General features: G+C 42.6%; 1 protein-coding gene across 2 annotated transcripts in view; it reads left to right on the forward strand.

Moving 5' to 3' along the window:
• Window positions 1-9701: 9701 nt before the first annotated feature.
• MED13L (mediator complex subunit 13L) overlaps window positions 9702-25072 on the forward strand; it is a 321844-nt gene continuing 306473 nt past the window's right edge. Inside the window, exon 1 of one of the 2 annotated variants that reach the window (XM_010380135.2) lies at window positions 9702-9974. In XM_010380135.2, the coding sequence (XP_010378437.2) occupies window positions 9903-9974 (72 nt within the window). In that variant the 5' untranslated portion in view covers window positions 9702-9902. The remainder of the gene's footprint in view (window positions 9975-25072) is intronic. The other variant, XM_030938391.1, reaches the window with a different exon arrangement.

Here is a 25072-nt window from a genome sequence, read left to right on the forward strand (position 1 = left end):
TGTGCCCTCGGGTAAATCACTTCACCTCTCTGGGCCTCAGTTATCTCATCTGTAAAATGGGTTCTGGGATAGGACTTATCTCCTAAGATAGTTGGGAAGATTAGATGCCTAGCATAAAATGAACCTGATAAACACACTCAGAAAAGAGCCTCCTGAAAAGATAGCATGATAAGAAGTAGTATAAATGGGTGTGTCTTGGTTAACTAGCTCTGCCAGGAGGTGGGAGAAGAAAGTCTTTCTTCTGTTAGAATTTTGAATAGTGACTGATTAGATTATAATGAACAGGCTCATCAGAAATGCACATGCTAAGTAAACAGTGAACTCCTCATAAAACCACAAATACAGAACAACCCTAAATATGTTTTGAGTTGTTGCATGGTTAACAGGAAATAAAATCTGCTCATTGGAAAAATCATTTTAGGGGTCTATATATTTTTTGTAAGTGAGGGGAATATTCACCAAGGTTTTTTTTTTTTTTTTTTTTTTGGTAGAATAAAGAAGGGGTTTCCATGTTCAGTAACCATTGTGAAATGCTGGTAGCAAATCCCCATAACACAACTCGCTAACATTTACAGAAGCTGTTGTGATTAAGTGGGAAGCAAGCTACCGAAAAATCTACAACAAGAAGTCAGCAAAGTAAGATCAAGAGACTATAAAGTAAACAATATATAGAGAATGAAATGTAATTTATTTCCTTGGGAAAGCGATCTGTACCGACAGCAGCAACAGAGTGACTCTGTATACAAACTCCATTTCCATCCACGATAGACTCTTGTAGTCAGCGCATCTGAAGATAGAGAAATTGTGCACGCAATTTAAAAAACCATCTGATGATGACTCTCCAGCATCTTAAGAGATTGGCAATCCATTTTAAGAAGGGAAAGCTGAGACCCAAGCAGGAGAGGTGAGCTCCCCTACTGGCATCACCTTTGATGAGATTTTACGACCCAAGTGACTAGAGAAGCCCAACCAACACTGGGGCAAAGGAAGACAAAGGGATGACTTGAGTTTCACATGTGGCATTTTGTTTTTATTTTGTTGTTTTTTGAGATGGAGTCTTGCTCTGTCACCTAGGCTGGAGTGCAGTGGTGCAATCTCGGCTCAGCAATCTCTGCCTCCTGGGTTCAATGCTTCAGCCCACTGAAGAGCTGGAATTACAGGCATGTGCCACCATGCCCGGCTAATTTTTGTATTTTCAGTAGAGACGGGGTTTCACCATGTTGGCCAGGCTGGTCTTGAACTCCTGGCCTCAAGTGATCCGCTTGCCTTGGCCTCCCAAAGTGCTGGGATTACAAGCGTGAGCCACCGCGCCCTCCCCTCCCTTCCCCTCCCCTCCCTTCTCAAAACAGAGTCTCATTCTGTAACCCAGGCTGTAGTGCTGTGGCATGAGCTCACTCTCTTTTCTTAAAAATGATTTTGTTCCCCTAAAACCTGAGTTGGCTGTTGTACATTGGGACCCTTCAGGTTTCTGGTGTGTGTATGTGCGTGTGTGTATATATATGTCTGTCCAGAGAAAGCAGAATTTAGTTCCAGTTGACACATTTCACCACCTGTGATGGCCATAGCCTGCAATGTGTAAGAAACTTAGTGGAGGCCAAAAAAATTATAAATATAGAAATATAGTTCACCTTTTTTTGGTCAAGCAGCAGCAATGTCATCAAAGAAAAATATCAGGGGACACTGTTCACAACTTCCTTAGGCCTTATTATGGGGTATTTGAAAGCAATTCATTGTGGGCTGCTAGAATCAGCATTACCCGAGGCAAACAGGCCTTCTTAAGTGTACAAAAGGTGTAGGTAAAATGCCACTAAATCCAGTTAAATTAATCTCATTGGAACTTCTAACAACTCAAATCATTGCTTAAATTACTTCTTTGGTGGTGTTTCTTGGAGTTCGGCCTCCTCCTTTGTTTTACGAAAGGAGCTCTGGAGGTTAATGATAAAGCTGACATGTATTAACACTTACTATGTGTCGGGCAGGTACCAAGTGCTTCATGTACAGTAACTCACTGAATGACCACAATAGTTCTAGGAGGCTGGTATGAACATGACCTTGCTTTAGGGATGAGAAAAGCCAGGTACAGAGAGTTTAAATCACAGCCCAAGGTGGTCAGAAGAGTAGTGGCAGAGCTGGGATTTGAACCACATCTTGTCCAACTCTAAAGCACTTGCTCTTACCCATGCCTCAACCAGTGACCTGCAGACACTGCCTCTCCAAATTAGCGATAACCGCTGTTGTGTTTACTTCATCCTCTGTACTGTCTTAGGGAACAATTAGGAAATCCTTAGTGGTTATGAGCAAAACTGTTATTGCCCAAGACAGCCTAGCTCGGCTGGTATAAAACCATTTAAGAGGAGACTTGAAACATCTCAACTTAAAAATTGAATTATGAAAGGGAATGAAAAGTATTGGCCTACCGCATGAAAGATGTTCAGAAAATCTTTATGCAATTATGGAATGAATTATCTTGTCCATGCCAGGGAAGAGTGACCAAAGACCAGGTTCTGTCATTGTGCCAAACTTTTATTGGTCTCATTGGAACTGAACTTGGTTCTCTTTTGTTTTAAGCTGCTGACTCAAACATCAAACAACTCAAGAGGAAATGCAAATGGCTGAGATGCCTAAGAGAATATCAGCCTCACTAGAGTTTCAGGGAAAGCAAATGCAGGCCGAGCACGGTGGGTCACGCCTGTAATCCCAGCACTTTGGGCGGCCGAGGCAGGCAGATCACTTGAGGTCAGGAGTTTGAAACCAGCCTGGCCAATATGTCGAAACCCCCTCTTTACTAAAACTAGAAAAATTAGCCGAGCATGGTGGTGCATGCCTGTAATTCCAGCTGAGGCGAGGGAGGCTGAGATAGGAGAATCTCTTGAAGCCAGGAGGCGGAGGTTGCAGTGAGCCAAGACCACATCGGTGCACTCCAGCCTGGGTGACAGAGTGAGATTCTGTCTCAAAAAAAAAAAAAAAAGCAAACAAATGATACCATTTTTTCACCTATCAGGTTGGCAACAATTTTAAAAGATTGGCAACATTCAAATGCTGGCAAAATTGTAAGGAAGTGTACACTCTTCCTGTATAGCTCTAGGGACTGTGAAATGTGAATTGCTGCAACCTTTGGGGGAAAGTCTTCTGGCTGTATTTATTAACAATAAAAACACACATTTATTAACAATAAAAAAGCAATCCTATTTTGGGGATTTTATTCTACAGAAATAAAAGTGTCAGTACATAAGGATATATGGATAAGGCTATTTATTGCACCCTTATTTAAAGTAGGAAAACACTGGAAAGTCCCTGAATGTTCAGGAATAGGGGAATAATCGATAAGTTATGGCACAGGTGTTCTATGAAACATTACACAACTAATAAAAGAATGAGTTAGCTGCAGATATATAGGTCTACAGGTGTATTTGTGATAAACTATTAAGTGGAAAAAGCAGATTGCAAAGTAATATATGTGACACGATCCTGTTTTCATAAAAAGTAAAAAAAAAATTCCCTTAGAAATGTGACTTTCAGTTGTGTTGGTTGATATGAGTCTAAAGGAAAGAGAGTGACTATCTACAACAACGTGTGAACTTTGATTATCTCAGTGGGGTAGAGGGAAGAGTATTCCCCTTTTCTTGGTATATTTCTATAGCTGGCATTCTGTACTTTTGTTATTTGCAATGAAATAAATCCAGTAAAGTTTAGGTTATACAGGGAAAAACCCTTCACGTGATGTGACTGGGTGATGCTCCTTCCCGTACAAGAATGCACAAGTGGCTGTGAGGGTTATAATGTATTGATCACTGCCTTCGGAATCAGGCACTGTGCTAAGAACTTTCCCTGAGCTATCGCTCTGGGAGGTCAATGTACAGGAAGAAATGAGGGTCACAGGGGTTAAATGACCTGCTCGAGGCCGCACAGCTAGAGCACAACAGAGCAGAGATTGGAACCCAGGTGTCTCTTATTCTGAAGCGACATTCTTAACTCCTACAAAATGCTCCCACACTGCAGCTGTGGCAGCTTCCTGTGGTCTTTCTAATAGATGGTTCCTCCTCTGGTCATATTTTTGCTTCCATTTTCTCTCTGACATTACATTTAGTAACCATGAAAGGGAACTAACCTGTCGTTCTAAGACCTGGGACTTCAGTATCCCGCTGGGCAGCAGGCAATCTCACAAATAGGGAAACCAAGTCATGAGGATGGTTATCAGATGCCTTCCACATAAGGAACTGGACTGAGACGTCTGTGAGCCTTGTTCCTTGCTGCTTCCTGTTAGTCAGTTGATGGTTTTTGTTTTTTCTTCTTTTAATCTTATCTCCTGAGGTTTCTCATCCACTCCCACTGCTTTCTCTATGGAGTAAGAATTCTGTGGATCTTTATCACTAATTTTAACTGTGGGGTGTCAAAGAATTTCATTGCTAGAAATGATTGGAAAGATCACCTGAGTTGCTGTTTTCACACAGGAGGAAACTGAGGCCCTGAAAATTTGACTGGCTTGTCCAAGATCATAGGCTGCTCCGTAGTGCATTTGAGACTGGAACTGGGTACCTTTGGGTTCCCATTCTGTATTCATGGTGTCAGCACAACCACAAGCAGCATTTCTAGTGTTTTCTCCTTCTCTTTGGGCCTTTGACAGCCAAGGAAATCTTCGTGGATGAGGGTGTTTTTCTTTCTTCTTTTTTGTCTTGTTTTGTCTATTTGTTTTAAGTTTACTTTTATGATGCTATTTGATTGATTACTGTTTTCAATTTTATTTATTGATTTTTGTTGTTTATAACTTACTGCATTGAGTAGGTTATACATACATATGGTTATTTTATTTATTTATTTTTTGAGACAAAGACTCACTCCATCACCCAGGTTAGAGTTTAGAGTGCAGTGGCACGATCTCGGCTCACTGCAACCTCCACCTCCTGGATTCAAGCAGTTCTCCTGCCTCAGCCTCCCAAATATCTGGGATTACAGGCATGCATTACCACGCCCCGTTAATTTTTGTATTTTTAGTAGAGATGGGGTTTCACCACGTTGGCCAGGCTAGTCTCGAACTCCTGACCTCAAATTATCCACCCACCTTGTCCTCCCAGTTCTAGGATTCTGGGATTGCAGACATGAGCCATAGCATCTGGCCAACATTTGGTTATTTCAAAAAAAGGAAAAAAGAAAATGCAAACAGTACAGTAAAAAGTAATCCCACTCCAACTCCCAGTCCTCCTAGTTCCCCTCCTCAGAGGCAACTAATGTTACTACTAGTTTTTTGTTACCCTTCCTGAGGTGTCTCAATAATCTATTTTTTAGTTTATTCCGTATTAGTGCAAATAGCACTAACTCATTATTTTTAATGGCTGTATGAGATTAAATTGTATTGTTAACTATTCCCCAAATGATGGAAATGTTTCTAGTTTGTACCCTACGAACAATGCTATAGTTCATAACCCTGCACTGCATGTCTTTATACACTCATACAAGTATCTCTGTTGGATAAACTTCTAGGCGTTGAACAACTGGGTCAAAGGGTGTGTGCATTACAGATTTTGATGCTAGTTGAATGGACATCCAAAGCTATGGCGTTAATTTATATTCCCACCAGCAGTGTATGAGAGTCCTACTTCTCTCTACATTCGTCTAAGCCTTTAAAACACTGTCAATACTTCTTGTGGCTTTAATTTCTGCTTTTTCTTATGATGAGTGTATGTCAGTTGGCTCCAGCTGCTATAACAAATTACCATAGACTGGGTGGCTTTAAACAACAGACATTTACTTCACACAGTTCTGGAGGCTGGAAAGTCCACGATCAGGTGCTGGCCATTTCAGTTCCTGGTAAGGACCGTCTTCTTGGTTATGTCTTCACACAGCAGAGAGAGAGAAGCAAACTCCCTTGTGTCTCTTCCTATAAGGGCACTAATTCCATCATGAGGGCTCCACCCTTATGCTAATTACCTCCCAAGGGCCCCACCTTCAAATATCTTTACAGTGGTGAGGAGAGTTTCAACATACGAAGTTTGGGGAGGACACAAACATTCAGCCCATAACAATGAGTGAGATTGAGTATCATTTTATATACAATCAAGTGTCGATGATGGGGATGTGTTCTGAGAAATGTAACATTGGTGATTTCCTCATTGTGCAAACATCATAGAGTGTACTTATACAAACCTAGATGAGATAGTCTACTACACGTCTTAGGCTAAATGGTCTAGCCTATTGCTCCTAGGCTACAAACCTGTACGGCATGTTACCGTACTGAATACTGTAGGCAGTCGTAACATAATGGTGTTTGTGTATCTAAACACATCTAAACTTAGTAAAAGTACAGTATAAATATGGTATTATAATCTTATGGGACTATTGTCATATATGTGGTCCATTGTTGCCCGAAATGCAGTGCATGACTGCATTTAAAAGCTGGTCTTCTCTATTCTGTAAACTGTCTAAGTCCTTTGTTCATGTTTCTATTAGATTTTGCTCTGAAAGATTTATCATTATTATTTGATTTTTCGAGACAGGGTCTCTGTCACATAGGCTGAAGTGCAGTGGCAAGATCGTGGCTCACTGCAGCCTCAAATTCCTAGGCTCAAGCGAGCCTCCTATTTCAGCTTCCCGGGTAGCTGGGACTACAGGTGTGCACCCAGCTAATTTTTTGTATCTTTTGTAGAGACGAGAGTTTGTCATGTTGCCCTGGCTGGTCTTGAACTCCTGGACTCAAGCAATCCACTGGCCTTGGCCTCCCAAAGTGCTGGGACTACAGGTGTGAGCCACTGCACCTGGCCTATTATTATTTTTACTTAAACCTAAACCTGCTGAGGAATGACAATTTGGTCACCAGGTGAGGAGGATAAAACCACCTTCACCTCTGATGTAAATATATGGAATCTGGATATGATGGGCATTATACCCTTGTATTGCTCAGGCCTAAGTAACAAGTATGTTAGTATGTTGACAGAGTGTTTTTTTTTTTTTTTTTTTTTTTGAGATGGAGTCTCGCTCTGTCGCCCAGGCTGGAGTGCAGTGGCACAATCTCTGCTCACCGCAACCTCCACTTCCTTCCTGGGTTCAAATGATTCTCTTGTCTCAGTCTCCCAAGTAGCTGGGACTACAGGCACACGCCACCACACTCGACTAATATTTGTATTTTTAGTAGAGACAGGGTTTCACCATGTTGGCCAGGTTGGTCTCGAGCTCCTTACCTCAGGTGATCTGCCCACCTTGGCCTTCCAAAGTGCTGGGATTACAGGCGTGAGCCACTGCACCCGACCATCAACAGTATCTTAACAGAAATTCTCAATATTGGCCTGAGGTTGTTGGGCCAGCAATCAGGATCAATTTTTGACAGGTTAGGAAATGAGGCTCAAAGACTTAAACTATATTGGTCGAAGTAATGCAATTAGAGGGATGGCAAAGCCAGCCAGAGGCATCTTTCTAAGGAGCCTCCTGAATTCATGCTCGGGCTCTGGAGTCAGATGGACCTGGGTTTGAGCCATGCACTGAGAGACTGGAAATGTCACTGCACACCTCTGAGCTTTACCTAATTACAGCCTAAGAATAGTAACAGTATCTACTTTAGGTGGTTGTTCTGCTGATTATGTGAAACAATGTAGGTAAGGACATTCATTGTAACAATAGGTTGCATGATAATACACATTATAACATGTTGCTCATGAGTCTGTAGCAGAGAGAGAAGCAGACTCCCTTGTGTCTCTTCCTATAAGGGCACTAATTCCATCATGGGGGCTCCACCCTTATGCTAATTATCTCCCAAGGGCCAGCAATCAGGATCAATTTTTGTGGTAGTTCCAAAGCTAAGTTCACGTGTCTAAGACTTCTCTCCTTTTATTATACAGTCTCATTTCTTCCCTGCTTTCTACTCTTCCCCTATTTGTTTTTTTTTTTTTTTGAGACAGGGCCTCTGTCTTACTCAGGCTGGAGTGCGGTGATGCGATCTCGGCTCACTGGGTTCACTGCAGCCACTGCCTTCAGGGCTCAAGTCATCCTCCCACCTCAGCTTCTCGAGTAGCTAAGGCTACAGGCACATGCCACTACGCCTGGCTCATTTTTTTTTTTTTGTCGCAACTGGGGGTCTTGCTACATTGCTCAGGTTGGTGTTAAACCTCGGCTAGGATTACCGGCGTGAGCCACTGTGCTAGCCATCGACTCTTTCTCTTTCAGTTTAATCTACCTGAAACAGCTAGCTGTTCTGTTTGGAGGCTTATTAGTGAAGACATTGTTTTCTCCTCACCACCTTTTTTGGGGATCCGTTTCTTGAGGACTGGGAGAGCCTCTCTTCACAGCAGCACTCCTCCGGACTCCCAGGCCATATACTCTCGGGAAATGTTGGTTATTGAATGAATGACGCCAAGAGAAAGGGTCTGCTCCCAACACGGCCTTAGCACAGTGCCTGTAAGTTGTAACAGATTCTGGCACATAGTAGGAGCTCAGGAAACATTTATGTAACGAATGAATGAATGAGCGCACACAGTAACTAGGAGAAAGGGCTCAATATACATTTCTGTATTAAACGCACAGTGCCTGGAACACAGTAAGCGCTCCCTCTGTGGCAGCTGTGAATATCCCTGGGCAAAGACTGTGAAACCTTGTCCAAGAGCTTGGCTTCACTGTGCCCGGGTTCGAATCTGGACTCCTCTTCCCAGGTGTGCGACCTCGGACAAGTGACTTAATCCCTTTGTGCTTCAGTTTTCTTCTCTGTAAAAGGCGGACGGCGGCGCGAGCCTCCGAAGACACACACTTCCCAGAGCACTCGGACCCGTTGCCTGGTCCACAGCGCGGCCGCCGCGCCACGCCAGCCGGCCTGGGCTGCGGGGACACAGGCCGGGGGCTCCGCGCCCTCTTCCGCGGCCGCCACGGGCGCGACCCGGACCCACGGTCCCGCCCCGCCCCGCCACGATCAGTGCACCGCGAGGGGGCGGGGCGGCCACGAGGGGCAGCCCACGGCAGCCACGGGCCGGCAGTCCGCCGCCCGCCGGGGAGTCCGGCCGCCTGCACTTCTTTCTCTCCCTCTCCGCCTCCCTCCCTCCCTCTTCCCGGCCCGAGGACCCGGCCGCGCTCGGCTCAGCAGCGCCTCCCGCGAGCCGCCACCGCCACCGCCACCGCCGCCGCCGCCGCCACCACCACTCCGGACCCCTCCCCCGCCCGCCCCCTGCTCCCCCCGCACGGCCGGCGCCCGTCACGTGACCCGGCGCCAGCCAATGGCGGGCCGAGCCGCGGTCGGCGGCCGCCATTGCTGTCAGAGCAAGCGAGCCCGGGGAGGGAGGAGAAGCGAGGCTGACTGGGGAGGAGGGGGGGGTGGGGGAGGAAGAGGAAGGAGGGGACGTCGCTCGGCTGCCGGGGTCGCCCGCTGGCTTCGTCCGCACCCCCCCCTTCGCGAGTTCGCGCTCCGCGGCGGCGGCGGCTCCGAGGCGGCGGCGGCGGCTCCGGGGCTCGCCTCCCCTCGCGCGCCGGCGGGGGCCGAGGGGGAGTCGGTGGCTGGAGATAAACAAGGCGGCGGCAGCAGCGGCGGCGGCGGCGGCGGCTGCTGAGGAGCAGGGAAGGCGGAGGCGGCGGCCGGCCCGCAGCGCCGGCCCGGGAGGCAGCGGCGGCCCTGAGAGGCGGGGTGGGCGCCGGGCCGCACGGACAGCGCCCCCCGCCGCCGCCGAAGCCGCCGCAGCCGCCGCCGCCGCCGCCCGAGCAGGAAGGAGCCGCGCGGCCGCCGCGGACCCCCCCGCCAGCCCGGGCCCGCCGCCCCCGGCGCGGCGTCGCCGCGGCGCCTCCCGCCTGCCCGCCGGCCCTCGCGCCCTCCCCCGGCGGCGGCGGCGGCCCGGCCGCCCCGCGCTCACCGGCGAGGCGCCGCCGCCCGGCCCGGCCTCGCCTCGGACGCCTCGCTCCGACATGCCCCGCTCTGGCGGCCGGGCTCGCGGAGGATCATGACTGCGGCAGCGAACTGGGTGGCGAACGGGGCGAGCCTGGAGGATTGTCACTCCAACCTCTTTTCGCTGGTGAGTAGCCGGGCTGCGGGGAGGGGGCTGTGTCGGGGAGGGGGGGGCTCCCCGACCTCCGCCGCCGACCAACTTTCTCCTCCCGCCGCCGGGACTTCGCCCCTCCCTCGCGTCTCCCCGCCGTTCGCCTCTCGCCGATTCTCCCCCTTTTGGATCGTCTCTCTCTCGCCTTGGATCCTATCCAGTGTTTATTTGGCTCTTTAAAAATCATTTGTGAGCGCGGCGCTCGGCGTGGAATTTGCATGTGGAAGTCTCGGAGCTGCGGATTCTGGGTCTCACTTCGAACGCCCACCCTCTGTTGCAATTGCACTCCCCTTCTCCTCCCCTTTCCCCCCTTTTTTTCCCCCGTAAATGTGGAAGGCTTTCCCTTGTGCTGCCCGCGCCTCCGATCGGCAACCTCTTCCCCGTTGTCGGATCGGCTGCCTGCCCGCCCGCCTGCCTTTTGAATTTTTTAAAATTCCGTAATGACACCTGCAATTTCGCCCGAAAACAGTTGATTGAATGCGATTATGTCAGGAAAGGACTCTTGCACCCGAAGCTCCCGCGATTGTAAACATCGACAGCCGCTTGCCTCTCGGGGCTTACTACGCTGGAGAGCCGTAAAGCCATTGCACGGAGCCGACGGAAGGTGGAGAAAGCTTTTTTTTTCTTTCTCTCCTTCTGTGTCTTTTAAAAACTGTTTTTTCTGTCCTAACAACGAATCCACACACACACACACACACACAAAAGCAACAAGCTGGGCGGTTTGATAACATCGCTTTTATCTGCCTTCGCCTCTCTCGCGCTCTCTCTCTGATAATTGACAACTTTTCCTTCGGATTTGAATCGCCTGCCTTAATCTTGAAGCAGTTAGGGTGTCAATTGTTCTCGTGGAAGCCTGGCACCCGCCGACGGCGTCTAGATTCATCGAAATTAAAAATGTATAGGGCTCCAGCAACTCTTTCCTGGCGGTGGCAGTGACATTTGGTGGTAAATGCCATCTTTGCTTTTTATTGGGTCGTATTACCTACCTCTGAAAACATTCACGTTGTTAAACCTGGCGTTTAGGCTAATAATTGCAGTGCGTGGTCTTTAAATATGTGCTTTGTGCATGAGTTACCGTATGTATAGCTATGTGCCCAGGAGAGTACGAATTTGTTTAAATATTGAGCAAAGATTTGTAAACAGATGTAAGGCAATTACGTTTCAAGCGTAGAATATAATTGGAAAATTGGCTGAACGGTTTATTTAATTTATCCTTAAAAACACCCAACTTATTTTCAGTTGTGTGCCCTGGTTTTTTTAGAGGGAGGTGAGTCCCTTTTGGAGAGCATGCATTTGGGAAATTATTTTCTGTAACCCCCGCTGTAGATAGAAGCATCATTTCCCTCTTAATCCTTGTTTACACTGGATAAATAATTTAGTGTTCAAATTGTAATTAGTTACATTTAATTATGGGTGGCCTAGATGCTTTTTTGCTATGAGACTAATGGAGAAATGCAAATTCTCGCCAACTTTTCAAATGAAAGTATTATGTTATTAAATGTGTTACAATGCAGACCAAAAAATCAACACATGCGATTTTTACCTACAAAGACCGAGTGGCATAATATCATTGATCCCACTCTAGTAAGATTAGGTAAGTTTTTTTAAATGAAATATTTTAATCCAGATATTTCATCTTAAAATTCAGTTATAAGTTGGAATTCTTTCTCTTAGTATTGTAATAATTTTCCCTTGATTTTTTTGGTATGTGGGAGTAAAACCCCCTTTTGCCCCTTCTTTTTCCCTCCTCAGTCTTATCATTTGGTATCAGTCAGGTTCAGGGACTTTCATAGATTAGCAAACATATTGATCAAGGGGTATTGAAAATGGTTTTTGTGTGGTTACTGGTGATCGCATTGACACTTACAGGTAATTAAAATAACCAAGTAGAGAGATCTCCCAAATTATCATATATTATGCTGACTGGTAATGACTGTGTATATACAGATTGTATAGACATATGAAAGTGTATGTATAGCCAGTCTTTTAGGGTATATCATTTCTTTTATCTTTTTTTTTTTTAAAAACTTAAGTAAGGATGATAACGTTACAGAGATAACATGCTTGAGATTCTTTTGGAGAAGCAGTTTTGTAGGAGAGGATTCTGTACTTTGATTTTGACTGACTAAAGGTTTGTGTTTCAGATATTTCTTCCCTAAACCTCTTTAAACCAATGGATTGATTTTTGAATATGCTCTTTTAAAAATATTTATTTTTAAAGTAGCAACTTTGAAATAGAGAGCTGTAGTAATGCTTAGTTGATTTTTTTTTTTGGAAAGGAATGTAGAATGTCTTCATTGTCTTGTACATGGAGTGTGGATAAGGTGCTATTAAAGAAATCTAAAGTAAACTGCTGACTTGTACATTTTTCTGATTCCAAATTGATATTTTTTTTGAAAATGCTATACAGAAGCAGCAACCTGGAATATTAAAAGTATGTTGCCTGAAGTACATTGTATATAATAGTTATTTCTGAAGGAGATCTAATCCCTTGTTCAAAATAAAGCATTTTTTTTATAAGAACACTTTATGGTTTAATCATAGCTTGCATTTTTTTCTTTTGGCCTACAGGTTTTTTTTTTTCTTTTTTTTAAGCAAAGTATTTATAAAGAATTTACCTAGATACTCTCATTACTTAGATTGAAATAAGAAATTAAAGTTCTATACCATGGTAATAACCACCCAGTTTCCATTACCTTGAGGTGTTCATTATGGCTTACTGAAAGTTGATTGTGCAGTCAATCAGACACCTTAAGATTTCTGCTAGTCTTTTACTTATTTTTCTGATTTTTTACTGCATGGAATCAGATTTCCTAAATTAATTTTTTAACATCCATTCCCTTTTCCTAACGTGTGAAAAATGCCCTTGTGTATATACGATATGGGTGGATTGTATGTGTTTCTTATTCTAACTGTGAGATTTGTAGCTGCTGCATTAAGTGCATGCCTGGCTCTGCCTTTCTGACTCAAAACTATTCTCTTATGCTGTCCATCACATTTCTGGGTGACTTTTCATATATTCACTCAGTTAATCGTTCAGTTAAAAGTGTGTTAAATTTGCCTTTTTGAAAAGTGTAACGGGGCATTCTGTGGTATGTGAACTCATTCTTGCGAGAAGACGTGGTTTCTGGATGTTAAGTACGTATTTTTCTCTATTGAGTTAATACGGAGAAAGTGATTTTGTGCCCTTTAACTAGACTTAAGTATGTGCTCTTTGATATGAGGGAGTGATCTCTAATTCTTAGATATGTATGCTCCACTTTCATGTCTTATTTGCTTAGAATCTTCCTGACTATGGATAATTGGGTGATAATCGCAAATTCTTGCTGAATTGAGACACTCGTACACCCATTAGTCCATAATTCCTATTGAAGACCATTAATTCTATATTTGAAGCTTTTAAGGTAATCTGTTGTTGACCTAATTTCTTTTTGTCTTAAGGGTTTTTTTTTTTTTTTTTTTTTTTTTCCAGAAAGGGAAGACAGTTGCAAATGTAGAAACTTCGAAATCTGTTTTGTTTTTTTTTTGAGCTAGAATACAGTGGACTATAAAATGCAAACTAGGAAAAGGGAATGGTTTCTCTAATTTTCAAAGTGCTAAAATACACAAGGTATTTTTTTGTACCAGTTCATTGTGATTTTATAATTTATGTTTAAAGCATTTTTTTTTCTATGATGGTTCATTTTCTTTCCTTTTATTTTTTATTTTTTCGAGATGGAGTTTCACCTTGTTGCTCAGGCTGGAGTGCAAAGGTGCGATCTCAGTTTACCACAACCTCTGCCTCCCAGGTTCAAGTGATTCTCCTACCTCAGCCTCCCGAATACCTGGGATTATAGGCATGCGCCACCACGCCTGGCTAATTTTGTATTCTTAGTAGAGACGGGGGTTTCTCCATGTTGGTCAGGCTGGTCTTGAACTCCTGACCTCAGGTGATCCACCCGCTTTAGCCTCCCAAAGTGCTGGGTTTACAGGCATGAGCCACTGCACCCAGCCATCATTTTCTGTAATGAAAATATTTACAGTTTGTTAATGTATGTTTTTGGTTTAGCATTTTGTTGTTAGTAGCACATGGTGTTACAGTATTTATATATTTTTAATAGCAATAATTGCCACCCGGTAATAGTTGCCATATTAACCTCCAATTGCTAGTAAATATTTTTAAGTACATAATAGACAGCAATTTAAGGCATAGTGTAGCAGTTTACTGGACCGTTTTAAAGAGCCATTTGTACGTGTGATGAGTTCATAATTTTAAAGAGACAATAATGTACCTTAGGCCTGTATGCTACAAATATTTTGCTGTGGATGTTGCTTGAAGTGCTCATTGGGAAGAAGGTAGGGCCTATTCTTTGTGAGAAGAATGGGCAAGGGGGTGCGTTTAGGATAGTATGTATTTATTGAGTTTATGCCAGGTGCTTATATAGCTTATCATTTGCTTTTTTTTTTTTGTTTCGGTTTTTATTTTTTGAGACTGGAGTCCCACTCTCACCCAGGCTGGAGTGCAGTGGCGCAGTCTTGGCTCACTGCAACCTTCGACTCCCCTGGCTCAAGCGATTCTCTTGCCTCGGCCTCCCCAGCAGCTGGGATTACAGGCGCCTGCCACCATGCCCATCTAATTTATTTGTGTTTTTAGTAGAAATGGGGTTTCACCATGTTGGTCGGGCTGGTCTGGAACTCCTGACCTCAGGCGATCCACACTCCTCGGCTTCCCGAAGTGCTGGGATTACAGGCGTGAGCCATCACGCCCAGCCTAGCTTATCATTTTCTTTGGAATGTTCTGGTTATTAATGAATATATTAGGTATTTATTTGGGGAAAAAACCTTCCTCTTAAGGCATTCCTTTAAATAACATTAAGTTTTGGTCGTGTATTGTATTAATTTATTATGGAGAAATCGATCTTTTTGTTCACTTACTACTTTAGCCGGTTTTTTTTTTTTTTTTTTGAGATGGAGTCTCGCTGTGTAGCCCAGGCTGGAGTGCAGTGGCGCAATCTTGGCTCACTGCAACCTCCACCTCCGGGTCCCAGATCAAGCAATTCTCCTGCCTCAGCCTCCTGAGTAGCTGGGATTACAGGCACGTGCCACCATGCCCAGCTGAGTTTTGTATTTTTAGTAGAGATGGAGTTTCACCATGTTGGCCAGGTTGGTCTTGAACTCCTGACCTCGTGATCCGCCTGTCTCGGCTTCCCAAAGTGCTGGGATTATAGGCGTGAGCCACTGCGTGTGGCCAGCCTGGTTTTAAATTGTATTCTCTAAACACTTTCAGATATCTCTTCCACTCGAGTTTAATAAAGAAGATGCTCTCTCACCAGTTTGTACTAGTGCTGTAAATTGTGATAACTAAGCTAAGTTTGTTCTATATTTTTGCCTAATAATTTAAAATTTTTGCCTAATAATTTAAAATTGAGATGAAACTCTTATCTCAATGTAAATATGTAAATAGTAAAGAGAAACTGTTAAAGACAACAGAAAAATTGTTTATTTTTTATGTACAGATATTGCAGCTGTTTCTCAAAACTTTGATTTTTTTTTTTTGAGACGGAGTCTTGCTCTGTCGCCAGGGCTGGAGTGCAGTGGCTGGATCTCCGCTCACTGCAAGCTCCGCCTCCCGGGTTTACACCATTCTCCTGCCTCAGCCTCCGGAGTAGCTGGGACTACAGGCGCCCGCCACCTCGCCCTGCTAGTTTTTTGTATTTTTAGTTAGAGACGGGGTCTCACCGTGTTAGCCAGGATGGTGTCGATCTCCTGACCTCGTGATCCGCCCGTCTTGGCCTCCCAAAGTGCTGGGATTACAGGCTTGAGCCACCGCGCCCGGCAAAACTTTGAATCAAAGAGATAGATTTTTCTTTGAAACATTTGACTTATTTTTGATTGAAGAAAATAAGTCAAATAAGAAAATAATAGTGTTCCCCTCCTTTAAGCTAGTAGTAGGAGTACTGAAAGTTTATTGCATTTTATTTCACAGGACCTAACCAGTGAGCGAGATCAGACAAACTTTATGAGAATTAGTTGTATGGTTGAGTATTAGGTATTACTATTATTGTTGAACTGTGCATTGCAACCGTAGAAATGAAGAAAAATATATATGCAGCGTTGTTATTAGTGTCATTTATTTTAGATGTATTGTGTGCAAATCTGCTTTACAAACTGTTGTGTGATGTTGGCCACCAGAATTTGTTTTGTCATAACATTTCTTTTTTATTTTTCTTTCTTTTTTTTTTGAGGCGAAGTCTCGCTCTGTCGCCCAGGCTGGAGTGCAGTGGCGCTATGTCGGCTCACTGCAAGCTCCGCCTCCTGGGTTCACGCCATTCTCCTGCCTCAGCATCCCCAGTAGCTGGGACTACAGGCGCTTGCCACCATGGCCGGCTAGTTTTTTTCTATTTTTAGTAGAGATGGGGTTTCACCGTGTTAGCCAGGATGGTCTCCATTTCCTGACCTCGTGATCTGCCCACCTTGGCCTCCCAAAGTACTGAGATTACAGGCGTGAGCCCCCGCACCTGGCCTGTCATAACATTTCTATTTTAAGAAATTACATTTAATGTATTTCAAAGTGAGGTAGGTAGGTAGCCTAAAAAGGTGTCTGTATAGTATGGTAGCGTGCGCGCGCGCACACACAACACATAATTGTTTCATAGGACTCGCTTAGAGTTTCAGAATTAGCGAATCAGTATTTGTACGTGTTCTTGGAATTTAGGACATTTTCCCCTCTCCTGAGTCATTTAACTTCTTTCTGAGCTTGTTCAGCTATCCCTCCCTCCCTCCCTCCCCCCCTCCCTCCCTCCCTCCCTCCCCCCCTCCCTTTCCCTTCCCTCCCTCCCTCCCTCTCCTCCTCCCTCCCTCTCCTCCTCCTCCTTTCTTTTCTTTTTTTTCAAAACGGAGTCTCGCTCTGTTGCTGGGCTGGAGTTCAGTGGTGTGAAGTTGCCTCACTGCAACCTCTGCCTCCCGGGTTCAGGACTACAGGCTCGCGCCACTTACATGCCCAGCTAATTTTTGAATTTTTTAGAAGACACGGGGTTTCACCATGTTGGCCAGCATGATCTGTATCTCCTGACCTGTGATCCGCGCGCTTCGGCCTCCCGAAGTGCTGGGATTACACGGCCTCCCGAAGTGCTGGGATTACACGTGCGAGCCACCTCGCCTGGCTAATAATTTTCTTTTATAGTATATGCTCTCATTGTTTATTTGAAAGATTTAAAGGTGTTAGCTTTGCTCTGTTGGGGGAATTCACTTCATTACATAGGGGAGATGATATTTCATTAATGTTAGTAAATATTAACATAAACGAGGAATTCTGAATTCAGACTTATTTGCATGAATGAAATATGTATGCTTGTCCAATTTTTAAGTATGAAGTCACTTATGTACATCAGCGTTTTCTGGCTTTGCTTTAGTTGATAGAAAAATAGTTCTAAATTCGTGTTCCTTTACTCCATTGTTGTATTACTGAACTTTAAGATTATCTGGCTGGGCATGGTGGCTCAAGCCTGTAATCCCAGCACTTTGGGAGGCCAAGGCGGGCGGATCACGAGGTCAGGAGATCGAGACCATCCTGGCCAACATGGTGAAACCCTCGTCTCTACTAAAAATAGAAAAAAATTAGCTGGGTGTGGTGGTGCGTACCTGTAGTCCCAGCTACTTGGGAGGCTGAGACAGGGGAATCGCTTGAACCAGGAGGCCGAGGTTTCAGTGAGTAGAGATGGTGCTTCTGCACTCCAGCCTGGTGACAGAGCAAGACTGTCTCAAAAAAAAAAAAAAAAAAGATTATCTGTAGTATAGAATAGATTTTGTCCTCACCAGTTGGCTGTAATAATCCTCCTTTAGGAACTCCTGTTTTTCTTGCTTTTATATTAGCATGTTGTAGTTATCTTTGTTGGAGTAGAGTTGTCCTTTTTTTTTTTTAAGTTAATAAAGTGTTTTTTAGAATATATTTTGATTTTAGTTTGGAAAAAAAGAAGAAAAATGCCTTTTATTTTTTCGTTGACCTCTTTATAGATGACAGGAGAGTCAGTTGTGTCTAAGGGAAAATGTTATTTCATTGGCATTTCCATACTCTGGTTTACTATGTATGTTTCTGAGTGTTTATTTCTCATTCTAGATGAATTGTGGTGTAGAATCTTATCAAAACTGTAATTCTACTACTTTGAAATAGCACAGAGCCTTGGCTGACAGCTTTAAACATTTTGTACTATTTTTCAGTATAGTAAAATTCCATTACTGTTTTTCTTTTTTGGTTTTGTTTTGTTTTTGAGACAGTCTCCCTGTGTCACTCCAGCTGGAGTGCAGTGGCCTCAAGCAATCCTCCCACCTCAGCCTCCCAAAATGTTGGGATTATAGGCGTGAGGCACTGTTCTCTGCCTCCATTACTGTTAAAGGATCCTCTTGAGTTGATTGCATCAAAATTTAATTTATGTCTTTTTTTTTTTTTTGCATGGTTTAAATTTGTAGCTTTAACTTTAAAAGTAGATTGGGGGGGCGGGGAGGAGGGAGAGCATCAGGAATAATAGTTAACGGATGCTGGGCTTAATATCTAGGTGATAGGCCGGGTGCGGTGCTGAGGCCTGTAATTCCAGCATTTTGGGAGGCCGAGGCCGGCGGATCACGAGGTCAGGAGATCGAGACCATTGTAGCCAACGTGGTGAAACCCCGTCTCTACTAAAAATACAAAAAGTAGCTGGGTGTGGTGGCATGTGCCTGTAATCCCAACCACTTGGGAGGCTGAGACAGGAGAATCGCTTGAACCAGGGATTTGGAGGTTGCGGTGAGCCGAGATCGCACCACTGCACTGCAGCCTAGCGACAGAACGAGACTCTATCTCAAAACAAAACAAAACAAAAAAAGAACAACAAAAAACCTAGGTGATGGGAAATCTGTGCAGCAAATCACCATGGCACACATTTACCTATGTAACAAAACCTGCAAATGTACCCCAGAACTTAAAATAAAAGTTGATGGGGAAAAAAAATTGATAGGAGAAGGTAAAGCAGGAAAATATTTCCTTTTAAGTTTTCATTAGATCTTTTTACTTAATAAGTCTTAATTTGTATTGTCACTGAGTTGAACGTATTTAAGACATTTGATATTAAAATTGAATTTGAGTAACAGACATTTCAAATAAAATATGTAATTGTAAACAAGTTTTATTATATTGAGTAGAAATTTCAAAAATTGGTTATCTAAAAGGATATTAAACTGAATAATAATTATTGTGATCTTTTTTTCTCCCTTAAAGAACATTGACAAATTGATGATTTTTTTTTTTTTTTTTTTTTTTTTTTTTTGCGGGGGGGGGATCGGGGATGAGGGGAGATAGGGTCTCACTATGTTGCCTAGGCTGGTTTCAAACTCCTGGCCTCAAATGATCCTTCCCTTTGGCCTCCCAAAGTACTGGGATTACAGTTGTGAGTATGAGGAAGTATTTTTGAATGTAATACGGGAGGCTTCTTCATAGTTCAATATTATTTTATTAAGGATGATTAAACCTATCTGAACTTAATATGAAAGCTAATAAGGTATTCAAAATAGTATAATTGGTTTAAACAAAACATTTTATGTTGACAATTCTAACTATTGAATTTTCATGTCCTAAAGAGAAACAAGGAAAAACATACATATATTTAACTCTGGAACTAGCTCCTAGTATTTGTGCCTGCATGTAAGCCTGGCACAATCCTACTTATGAAGAAGTTCAAATGTTACCTCCTCTGACTACCACAGGCAGAACTAGTTACCCTGGCACCTGATGTGTACCTCCCTCTGTGTACCTCTCTCTGTGTCCCTCTGATAACCAGATGAGCTTCCGCAGAAGAGTTACCCTGTCGAAATCATCTTTGCTAGGTGCTTGTTTTTTTTTTTTTTTTTTTTTTTTTTTGAGGCGGAGTCTCGCTATGTGGCCCGGACTACAGTGCAGTGGCCGGATCTCAGCTCACTGCAAGCTTCGCCTCCCGGGTTCACGCCATTCTCCTGCCTCAGCCTCCCGAGGAGCTGGGACCACAGGCGCCGCCACCTCGCCCGGCTAGTTTTTGTATTTTTAGTAGAGACGGGGTTTCACGGTGTTAGCCAGGATGGTCTCGATCTCCTGACCTCGTGATCCGCCCGTCTCGGCCTCCCAAAGTGCTGGGATTACAGGCTTGAGCCACCGCGCCCGGCCGAGGTGCTTGTTAACTATCTGTTAAGTGAATGAATTCCTGGACGGTTATTCTCCATTCCTCAAGGGAGCTCTTATTGATGATTTGGGTCTTGATCACAAGCGTGCTGTTTTTATTTCAGCTTATTTTGATGATTAACTCTGTGTTCTGAATATATTTTATCTAGACTGTATGTACTGTGGCTTGGTAATATTTTAGATGAAATCTAGAAATTCCTTATTAAAGACAATTCCCACTGATCATGAGACATGTTCTTTCTTCTCAAAGGAATAGGAATTCATTTAGTATTTATATTTTCTGTAGCATAGTAGGCAACCTATAGATTTTTGAGCCTTCTGGGGATTTTGTTTGGGGGCTTGATCCAGAATTTCCTTACTTTCATTCTTTAAGCAGGCCTTTTGTTCAACGTTCAAAAGATTATTTTCTGTGAGCCCAGTAAAATGGGAAATGAACTGGTAATAGGGAAACTTGAGTTGTATTTAACATTTTTACTAGTGACTTGCCAGCTTGATCACATAATAGTTCTGTGCCTCAGTTTCTCCTATAAACTTGGTGTTAATTTGGAGGGCAGGAGGTGTGAAAAATCATTTTGAGTACCTTTTAAGGAAAGCACTTTGGATGACTAGATAATGTTCTTTAATAGGAAGAGACCTTTCATAAATTACAACTAAAGTTACAGAGTAGCCAGAGGCAGTTAACCAGGAAGTTGGAATGGTAAAATGACTTGTTTTAAGTATAGCATTTATGTGTGACTTTGTATTTTTTTCTAGGGAGCAGAGGATTAAATTGTTCTTGTGTCGTTCCTCATAAATAAGCCAAGATTGAGAAGAAAAACTTGAAATTTATCTTTAGTTTTTAACAGTTTTTCATTACAACCATATATGATTCACAGTTGCATGGTGTGTGCCTTTAATGCACTGGGTGATATTGCTGTACCAACTCTGAGCTGTAGCTGGCTGAGATTGGGAATTGAACTGTGGCTCTTATTTGGTAGTTTAAGCTATTAATTCCTTGGCAGCTCTCGAGTGCTCTTTGAACTTTAAATAGCAGTTCTATTAACATTTTGAGATTCGTCTCAGGGAATGTCAGGAATAGTACTTAATAAATATATTTTTCTTCTTAAAGACTAAATCATGTTTTAGTTTGACACGCATGTCACAACCCTTACTGTGTTTTGAATAGAGAGAACGCAGCTACTGGCTAATTTCTATTTTCTGTTTAATAATGTGGCAGTATCTAAAAATATTGTTTAGCCTTGTTGAAGGAAGGAAAGCCCTCCCACAAATCTGTAACGTTTGTATTAGTCATGTTGAGTATGAATAGTGTCTTAAGTTGTATCTAGAGGTTTAGAGTTTTACATGTAGGTTGTCTCCTGTGTTCTAAAATATTAGAAAAAGTTAATTTGTAAGTTTGTTTTCACAAAACTCCCTTCTGTTGCTACAAATGATGGTTAGTCTGTTTACCTTGTATATTGTACTTCATTAGGTGTGTTATAAAACTCAAATGCTATTTATGGCAGCGGTTTTTATGGGAATGAACTTACACTTAGTGTTCTCATGTAGAGTGTCAGGAGCACCTTTTCTCTGACTTATAGTCCTGGCAGTCAGAGCAGACACTTCTCTGCTGCAGGCAGTGGGAGCTATAGCCCCTCTTCTAGGCCAGGGAGAGGATTGCTGTGTGAAAAAGGCTTGAAGAGAGTGTGGAGAGGTGAGGATGGCTCCCTGTGGGAAGAGCAGCAGTTTTGAAGGCAGGTTTTCCTTTCCCTGCTTGCAGGCACCCACTGTTGCTTTCTCTTTGCTGATACTAGTGGCAGGTTCTGTGATGTCATCAGGAAAAGACTGTGTATTTCTTTGCCTTTTAGCACTTCCTTTCTCTTTCCTCTCCTTCTTCACTCAGCCCTGGAAACAAGCTTTCTGCTGGCTATTATGTTTGCTAAATGAGGACTTATGAGATCCAATGAGATGAAAAGGAAATTAGGGCTGAGATTGGATGGGGTAGCCAGTAAACAAATACTTAGAAATGTTAATGTATTATATGCTATGTTAGATAAATTTGAGACATGTATTTTGGAATAATGTACATCAGAAATTATTAAAATCTAGCTTGGGTTAACAAAAGGGCTAGACTGATGTGCGGAAAAAAGATCTGCATGCGCTATTTAGTTTCTGCAGAGGGAGAGTGACATGGACCGCATAATATCTGATAATAGCTTGTAGCCAGAGAAACCCAAAAGGGGAGTTTTAGAACTGGATGTTGAAGGAATGGATGGATGTGGCTTGCTAGAGAAGAAGGGGAAGGGCATTCTTTGGAAGCTTGACAATTCCTAGTCTTTATTCTTGAGGATCTTTATTGAGGTGGTATGTAGGAGAACACTTCTAATTTATGGTCCTAGTTCTTGGCTTTCTTTTAAAAAACAGTACAAAGATTTATTGAAATTGAATTTTTATTAGGTGGAAAATTTGAAGTGTGGGCAGGCCAATTTAGATTAAGAAGTGATGTTAAAATAATTTTCAGTTTTCTAAAATAATTCAGTTCTGAACTTTGAAAAAGTGCTATATTACGCAAAATGCTAACGACTAAAGTGACAAATATTTCAGAAACTGGACAGACGTGAATCTTAAATGAGCAGATGGGATATGAAACTAAAACGGGAGATAATCCAAGACGATATAGAAACTATTATGAGAAGTGAATTGAGGAAAAACAAGTGTGTTAAATGGTATTACATTTAATAGTGTGTTTAAAAGCCTTTCTAGGACTGCTCTCTTAAACAGACAAATTAGAATTGTTGAACTGTGTAACCCTTCATAGTTTAAATTCTGTGCATTGAAAACAAATTCGATTTTGGTTCAGGGTTACTTCTCATGAAGCCTAGGCTTTTAAGTTGTGAAGGTGTAGGTTATATGTGCTTTAAATAGACAATCTGATTTGCTTTCTCTGACATAAAAGTAAAGAAATGAAATAACGGTGATTTTCAAAGACAGTCGTGGTGAACCTTGAAGGGGAGAGGTGTAAGGAGTGGTGAGGTGTAAGGAGTGAGAGTTTGCTATTTGGGCAGCTCGGTAGTTCAAATAATTATATTTGACTGTTGAGGGTAGAATCTCGGATAAGTGGGTTGAGGAATGAATGAATAGCAAGATAAGCCAGTACAGACACTGCAGTTCTGTCTGTCTATCTGATCTGTCTAGAGATGGGGGTTGAATGGGCAGTGGGGTCTTGCTGTGTTATGCAGGCTGGACTTGAACTCCGGAACTCAAGTAATCCTCTTGCCTCAGCCTCTGGAGTAGCTGGAATTTCAGGCGTGCACCATTGTGTGCAGCTTACTTTTAAGTTTGATTCAGAAGGTGATTGTGAAGCAAGCAGGAATGGGGGAGTAGGGGAGGGTAAGAGCCTGAAAGGTAGATTTGTGTTTGTTGACTTTGGAGCAACAATAGTGGAAAGACAGAAGGAAAGATGTAAGATACAAGAAAAGTTGATAAAACAAGCCTGGCTGGAGGATGGTTATCAAAAACCCAGTCGATAGTGTTAGTACTAGAAAAGATTAAGACACCTCTTAGAAATACAAGATATGATGATCTAAGAAAGGAGTAAGTGTGAAGGAAGTGGGAAACAATCTCAGTCTTATAACCTGAGTGTTTTTTGAGTTCAAGGATTAAAAGTAGTGAGCTTGAGCCCAAATAAACAAAATCAGGTTTTAAAATTTTAGCTAGAAATTTTCCATTTTGTTTTGCAAAATATTGCAAGTTGATTGCCACAATCATTTTATTTTTGTTAGCTTCCTTTAAAGGTTTTAAAGAGTTTTACAACTTCACAAGTATAAAACTGATTTTGAACTAGACATATCAGAACTAACACGTATCTGCTGAAATGAGAAGGATTGTTCAAAGTAGGCCCCCTTGAAATGGATCAAATAATGTTGCCATTGTTTATAATAGTTTTTTGGTCCTTTTCCTTTGGAATTGCTTTTAGAGACAGTTGAGCTGACTACCCCAGAAAATCTTATTTTAAAGTTTGCCTCTTTAGTCAGTGTCTTTTCTCTTTGCAGTTTATTGTTTTAGTTCTGCTTTTTGCTCTAAACTGCTGCCTAAGAGTTAACAGTTTAGTACCCTTCTGATGGGTGGCCTTGCTGCTGATGAGTGAAAGCCCAGGGAAAGCTCCATTGGGTATATTGGCGTACATACGTTGTGAATGTATGCCAGGAATTCCAGCCTTGCTTGAACCTCTGCCTTCTCAGATTCTGAGTCTAGTGGTTCAGTGTACTTTGTTTTCATACAGCTTCAGTGGAAGTGGGTTTAGCAATCTATTGATTGGCAAGACAGGATATTGGGACCAATTAAGTGGTAGTGGTATTTTTGCTTTTTGAGGATCAAGGCAAATTATCCTAAGGGTAGAGTAGAATTCTATGTTGTGTCTTCTGTCTGACTAGCAAGAGTCAGACATCAAATTGAGGCTCATTTTAGTGTCTTGGGATAAATAAATAAATGTATCCTGTTGAGATAATCTCTTAAGGTTTAAACTGAAGTTTGGTTTGTATGATATCCAACTTCTTACCTTTGACCACTTGGTGTTGCTTTATTCATTGGAGACTGCTTAGTAAGCTAGCTAGTAGCTAGCCCATACATGTTGTCTCAGTAGTTTCTTCCACAGTTGGAGATGAGCACAATAGAATTTAGAATTATACTTTGTAGTAGTTTGCCTGAATAGTTGGTGTGGGAGGAGGTGCAGAGGACCCTTTACCCTGTAGTAGGGATGTCTCTACTAGTTTAGATTACAGGTTGCAGTGGCAAGTATTATTTCTGTTTTTCACTTCAGAAATATAATGAGATTAGACCTTTCCTCAGTCAGTTTTACTTTTTTTGGTCTTCAGATTACATAGTTTAATTTATAATTTTTTTTTTAGTTTTTTTTACATAATAAAAGAGAATGGAA

The sequence above is a fragment of the Rhinopithecus roxellana genome, chromosome 10 (genome assembly GCF_007565055.1).
Source record: "Rhinopithecus roxellana isolate Shanxi Qingling chromosome 10, ASM756505v1, whole genome shotgun sequence".
Taxonomy (NCBI): domain Eukaryota; kingdom Metazoa; phylum Chordata; class Mammalia; order Primates; family Cercopithecidae; genus Rhinopithecus; species Rhinopithecus roxellana.